This window comes from Carassius carassius, chromosome 43 (genome assembly GCF_963082965.1).
Source record: "Carassius carassius chromosome 43, fCarCar2.1, whole genome shotgun sequence".
In the NCBI taxonomy this organism is placed as follows: Eukaryota; Metazoa; Chordata; class Actinopteri; order Cypriniformes; family Cyprinidae; genus Carassius; species Carassius carassius.
Window position 1 is genome coordinate 8992222 of NC_081797.1, and position 7059 is coordinate 8999280.

The following is a 7059-nucleotide window of genomic DNA, read 5'->3' on the forward strand; positions in this document are numbered from 1 at the left end:
TGAGACATGACACTCATGGTTCTCTAACAGTTAAGTTCATATTAGAGTTATCAGTTATCACTATTAGATCATGAAGTTTCACCGTGAAGATTCTGCATGTCAGATCAAAGAGCAAATGAGATTTAGACCTTCTAAAAATACCAGTGCGTTCATAGTAAGACAAGCCGTTTCTAGTTGTAAGTAGATTACATCTGTTTACTTGCGAGGAGAATGCAGCACAGCACTTTCGCCTCAGTTATCGTGGCCATTTTCATACAATCGACACTGTGAGTTTTAGACAAAGATGGGTCAAATTCAAAGCGATGAAGATGAGGAAGTGGAACTAGCAGACATCCAGCCTCTTTATACCAAATTCATGACAGTGTGCCCAAGCGGAGCCCTGCATCTTCATGAATTCCGCAAGATCTTCGGAGTTCAGAGCACATCAGAAGATGAGGCTTTGTACATGGAAACCCTCTTCAAATCTTTTGACACAAACAGGGTAAGTGTGAGAGCTGAAAAGGTTAACTATTTTTACATAACTAATTTGTAAAAATTTTAAATGGAAGTTTCTCATTTCCTTCAAAATTGAGTGCTGATTGCAAAGTAGCAATTTCTATGCATAATCTGTGATCATTTGCACATGAGATCAGTTGGAAATCATTTGTGTCTATTTGCAGGATAATGTTATAGACTTTATGGAATTTGTAGCAGCAGTCCACCTGGTTCTGAGAGGAAAACTGGAGGACAGACTGAAATGGTCTTTTAAAGTCTACGACAGAGATGACAGTGGAAAATTGGACAGACAAGAAGTCAAACGTGTTATAAAGGTAAGAGTGGTCTGGAGTCTCGTTCTCATCTTTTTTTATTTCCTCCTCTAATGGGTTTCTCGCTTTTTGCTTCTAGGTAATTTGCCAACTTAAGAAAAACCACATCCACATGACGCCCAGCGACATTTGCGACAGGATATTCGAACTTTTGGATGAAAACAATGATGGTAAGTGCTTCTTTTCCCTTTCTCAAATAAACCGTTAAAGACTAAAACAGGTGATATCTTGGGGTAAACAGCTATCATTATGCCAAATGTAGGTAGACATTAAACAACACATTCATAACAGCTCAAAATTTCATTTCGACCCAAGGGCTTTCACTTTTCTAGGAAGGCATTCCACTAGATGTTGCCTGTCTATATAGGGATTTGCTTCTGTTGGAGGGCAACAGTGAGGTCAAGGGCTAATGTTGGTTGATGGGGTCTGGCTTACAGACAGCCCTTCAGTTCATCCCAAAGCTGTTTAGTGGGATTCTGGTCCGGGCTTAGTGAAAGCTATTCAAGGTCTTCCACAGCAAACTCAGTATATTTCTTACCTTTCTTAGTGTCATTGTATACATGAAGATTGGTCGTTACTTCAACTAAAGGGCTTTTGGTCATATAATGTATCCAACAGCAAAGCGCGGAAGATGGATTGACCATTTAGATTGTTGTATTTCAATCAAATGACCTTTAACCATGTTATCTTCAACTATGGGTATACGTATTTTAATGGGTATAATATTAGCTACTCTTTTGGACTCTGATAGACAAAGTAAATAAACGTATGGGTGTGTCAAAAGGATATTTACTTTCTAAAATTCCACAGGACCACGCCAATAAGTAAACAGCCTTATATAATAATCCCATGTGTGGCAGCCTAAATATGTGTAGGCTTAGACTGTTGCTAAATTAAGCCCGTTGGTGGTCAGAAAGAGAGAGAGAGAGAGAGGGGTTGGGTCGGGTTGATGAAGGAATTCATTAAAGAATCTTCCTCTTCATTTACAGGTCAAATATCTCTGTCAGAGTTCATGGAAGGGGCACAGAAAGATGACTGGATTATGGACCTCTTAAAACTGGACACTAATGCACGGGGCTGGTTCAGGGAAAACTGGGGGAAAAAAACATGAGTTTTCAATAAGGTCAACCCCCATGGGGCAAAACCTGCGTGACCTTTATAATCCTTCAAATGTTGGGGGCTGTGAATGGGAGAGACCTGGTATGGAGGTCAGAAAATATTTGCCTTCTGTACGTGCCTCATCATAAACACCAGTCTGCACATGTAAAAGCGGCTGACATTTTCTTCTTGGTGTGGTGCTGATGCTGATACGTCATTACCCAAGAATGACATCAAAAGCATGGATCATATGTTTATAGAGGGAACTTCAATTATGATCTGCAGTCAGCTTTACTATTTAACCCATTTATATCCTTTTCTATGTAAGAAGAATTTTTTATTATTATTATATATTTCACAATTATGTTATTATCAGACTATTTAGGTCTGTGCAGGCCCTGTGATATTATATTACGTAAATTCATATAATTATCAAAATGAATATTTATTTGTTTTTACAGTATTATTACAAGTGGTGATTATTTTATACCATAACATAAACAGTGTGTCTATATTATTTATTTATGTTCATACATCTGTAATTTTAGTATTTAAACTAATTCATTTTTATGTAAAAACATGAACATGTTTTTTTCCCCCCACAATTATGCTATAATCAGATTATATTCATATATTCATATTTATTATAATACTTTTATTATCATAATAATGTAGAATTAAGTAAAAGTTTATAACATAATACAGTATAAATATTAATATTATTAAATGAATGATTATATACAATTATTACAGTGGCGAACATTTCATATACAATGTGTGTACTTTGTTTGTAATAACTTTTAATGCCTATGGAAGAATCTTCCTTTTTTTGTGATTTGTTTTGTTAAATATTTATTATACTGTAAAGGTGCTGTGTTTTTCAATGTAAAATGTTTTCTCCTGTTCCAATTGTACATCTCAGTGTGCAGCGTATAAACAATATGCAAAAAAGTGTTGTCCAATTCTGTGATATTTTAAACAATAAGCACTTTTAAATGCAGGATCTTACACCGATTATTCCCGACAGTATGTAAGCTCATGTAGATGCCTTAAACTGTTCTTTCATCAGGTGTCATAAACTGCATGCTTATTCGATGTGCACAAGTCTTGTGTGTATTTTGAGTGGCTCAACATTTCACAATAATGCTCATCCGTTTGAGTGGAACTAAATACTTGAATGCCACAGCTTATTATACAGTGTTGTTTTAGAATCTATGTGCATGAATAAGAGCTGTAATCAAACGATTCCACAGGAAACCCTGCCTGGAGCCAGGAGCACATTTATAATTCATGTCTGTATGAGTTCACATATGCCAAGTTTACAGGACATGTGACACACAGGCCACTCATGCATGTGCATGCATCATTTATGTACAGTAATAAACATATTTTTCTATGATTTATTGACCTGAATTGGAAGATAGATTTACTCCATCTATTTTTTCATATATATATATACATACAGTATTACAGAGTTACTCTTAATTAATATCTACAACAGGAATTTTTTTTCTTTCTTTTTTTCATTTCAGAGTTGATTTGTTGCTGTTTCTAAAAGAAATCAATTTTAATGATGGTGAACTTTTGCCTCAAACATGCCTCAATACCGCAGTGGTCTGGCTGTGTTTTGTCCTGTTTTTTCCAGTTTTCACTTCCGCAATTTTGCATGTAACTAAATTTAGACTCATCACTTCAAAACAACTGTAGCTTGTCGTATCTCATTTTCTGTGAACTCACAGGGGTTTGGTAGCCCTGAAGGATTAAATGAATTTTAATCTAATTTCAAAATCATTTCTGTTGCATCAAAGAGTTTGAAACAGATCTGTTGTAACACATCTTTTTAACAGCCTTCTGAAGCTGTTCCTGGCAGTTTATTCAAAATTAATGTGGCTTCATAATAAGTGCATTAAAATTCTCCATGACATAGTTCTCCCAGTCACCAGGAAAACACTGTGCACCAATAAAACACACTGAAAAAATAAATACATTAAATACAATAAAAATAAACGCTGTGCAGAGACATGGAGTACAGACACTCTTAATATTCAACAAAATAACCAGCAAGTGCATGAAAAATATACGTTTCACAAAATACACTGTTTAATTTGTATTTATTTGATATATGTGTAATATTTATTTTTATTTGTATTTTTTATATTTACATACCAGGTCATCAGGTTTATATGTTAATACATAAAAAAATATTATGTATCTAATTTGTATTTTGCATAGATTAATTCACATTCAACAGTATCTGTACTTTATATTAGTTTGATTCGCGCAATCAAACGTCAGAGATTTTTCTTCCAGATTGCTCTAATGTCTCACAGTAGGTCAGCGATTGTCTGACAAGCTGTGAACAGCGACTTATGAGCAATTCAGTATTTTTTGAAGACAACATTGTGGAACTCGCTCTGATCTGTATCCCAAAAGGCACCATTGTGGCATTGAGAATGGATGCATCTATGTTTAGTGAGGAGGAATTTCAGCTATGAAACAAAAGCAGTGGCAGCAGAAGAGCAGGGGACAGAGGTCACATGATCCACCATTAACAAAAGAAGCGCTTCAATGTGGAACCACTATAAAACAATGTTTGTTTTTGTTCACTAGAGAAACCCTGGCAAGAACTGGTCCTGCATGCATGAACACAAGTGTGTGGCTTTACTTTGGGGTCAAATTTGCTCTCAAGAGTTAGCTAGGATTGACAAAACCTTTTTTTTGTAACCATATATCAGTGTATGTGAGTGTGTACAGTATGTGTCACTGTTGCTGGGGAGGCTGAAGCTCTAATGTGATGACAGGACAGTATGACGGCTCTAATGTAAAGTGTCAATCATTTGGGAACACACAGCGGTTTTATCAGCAGCAGTCACATTTTTTTTTTTTTACTGTTACATATGGCATGAAACCCTGCAGCGAGAGTCTTTATATTTATCTTGTTGTTTATGCTTGTGCATTTGTTTGGCTACAAGCGTGTACAAACATTCTTGCAGTCTACTGTTGTCCTTTCAGGGCCATTTGGACTATGGGAAACAAGAACTACATAACGGCCAGAGCTTACGTACACAGTTACTATGTGTAGAGTAGCATACTGCTTTTCTTACTACAACCCGAATTCCGGAAAAGTTGGGACGTTTTTTAAATTTTAATAAAATGAAAACTAAAGGAATTTCAAATCACATGAGCCAATATTTTATTCACAATAGAACATAGATAACATAGCAAATGTTTAAACTGAGAAATTTTACACTTTTATCCACTTAATTAGCTCATTTAAAATTTAAATCCTGCTACAGGTCTCAAAAAAGTTGGCACGGGGGCAACAAATGGCTAAAAAAGCAAGCAGTTTTGAAAAGATTCAGCTGGGAGAACATCTAGTGATTAATTAAGTTAATTGATATCAGGTCTGTAACATGATTAGCTATAAAAGCTTTGTCTTAGAGAAGCAGAGTCTCTCAGAAGTAAAGATGGGCAGAGGCTCTCCAATCTGTGAAAGACTGCATAAAAAAATTGTGGAAAACTTTAAAAACAATGTTCCTCAACGTCAAATTGCAAAGGCTTTGCAAATCTCATCATCTACAGTGCATAACATCATCAAAAGATTCAGAGAAACTGGAGAAATCTCTGTGCGTAAGGGACAAGACCGGAGACCTTTATTGGATGCCCGTGGTCTTCGGGCTCTCAGACGACACTGCATCACTCATCGGCATGATTGTGTCAATGACATTACTAAATGGGCCCAGGAATATTTTCAGAAACCACTGTCGGTAAACACAATCCGCCGTGCCATCACCAGATGTCAACTAAAGCTCTATCATGCAAAAAGGAAGCCATATGTGAACATGGTCCAGAAGCGCCGTCGTGTCCTGTGGGCCAAGGCTCATTTAAAATGGACTATTTCAAAGTGGAATAGTGTTTTATGGTCAGACGAGTCCAAATTTGACATTCTTGTTGGAAATCACGGACGCCGTGTCCTCAGGGGCTAAAGAGGAGGGAGACCTTCCAGCATGTTATCAGCGTTCAGTTCAAAAGCCAGCATCTCTGATGGTATGGGGGTGCATAAGTGCATATGGTATGGGCAGCTTGCATGTTTTGGAAGGCTCTGTGAATGCTGAAAGGTATATAAAGGTTTTAGAGCAACATATGCTTCCCTCCAAACAACGTCTATTTCAGGGAAGGCCTTGTTTATTTCAGCAGGACAATGCAAAACCACATACTGCAGCTATAACAACAGCATGGCTTCGTAGTAGAAGAGTCCGGGTGCTAACCTGGCCTGCCTGCAGTCCAGATCTTTCACCTATAGAGAACATTTGGCGCATCATTAAACGAAAAATACGTCAAAGACGACCACGAACTCTTCAGCAGCTGGAAATCTATATAAGGAAAGAATGGGACCAAATTCCAACAGCAAAACTCCAGCAACTCATAGCCTCAATGCCCAGACGTCTTCAAACAGTTTTGAAAAGAAAAGGAGATGCTACACCATGGTAAACATGCCCCGTCCCAACTATTTTGAGACCTGTAGCAGAAATCAAAATTGAAATGAGCTCATTTTGTGCATAAAATTGTAAACTTTCTCAGTTTAAACATTTGCTATGTTATCTATGTTCTATTGTGAATAAAATATTGGCTCATGTGATTTGAAAGTCTTTTAGTTTTCATTTTATTAAAATTTAAAAAACGTCCCAACTTTTCCGGAATTCGGGTTGTATATATGTAGTATGTAGTATGTGGTACTATGTGCAGTGTGTAAAACAAACAGAAAATACATTTACTGTAGTGTACTTACAGTGGAAGTCTACGAGGCAAGCATTGGGAGCTTCTGTGATTTCAATGACATGCCATTGATGCCATTGGCACTATGGAAGCAAATGGTTAGCAATATTAAATTTGGAATGTAATATGCAAAATGACAATGCAATATGTAAAATGGCAATGCATTTCTGTATTTACATTTACATTTTCCAATACATTTGTGCAACGTTTGGTGCAAAATGAAAATGAAAATTAAATTACATAATTTTCATTTGCCATTTCACACACTAGTTTTAATATGTAAAACGAATACTAATTTTAACGCTTTATAAGTATCAAAATTAAAATGACAATGTATTACAGAAATGATTAGATATGTATAACATTTTCAAGCAAAAAC

General features: G+C 36.3%; 1 protein-coding gene across 1 annotated transcript; it reads left to right on the forward strand.

Moving 5' to 3' along the window:
• The first annotated feature begins 211 nt into the window (after window positions 1–211).
• LOC132125042 (guanylyl cyclase-activating protein 2-like) lies at window positions 212–2490 on the forward strand. The gene is made up of 4 exons (XM_059536256.1): window positions 212–481; window positions 660–809; window positions 886–976; window positions 1796–2490. The coding sequence occupies exons 1-4, from the start codon at window positions 284–286 to the stop codon at window positions 1915–1917; spliced, it is 561 nt and encodes a 186-aa protein (XP_059392239.1). The 5' UTR covers window positions 212–283; the 3' UTR covers window positions 1918–2490.
• The last annotated feature ends 4569 nt before the right edge of the window (window positions 2491–7059 follow it).

Bases quoted from the DNA above. Each gene is read 5' to 3' on its own strand.
- LOC132125042 (XM_059536256.1), top strand. From the start codon at position 284: ATGGGTCAAATTCAAAGCGATGAAGATGAGGAAGTGGAACTAGCAGAC. The intron at 482-659 runs GTAAGTGTGAGA...GTCTATTTGCAG, and splicing joins AATCTTTTGACACAAACAGG to GATAATGTTATAGACTTTAT. The intron at 810-885 runs GTAAGAGTGGTC...TTTTGCTTCTAG, and splicing joins AAGTCAAACGTGTTATAAAG to GTAATTTGCCAACTTAAGAA.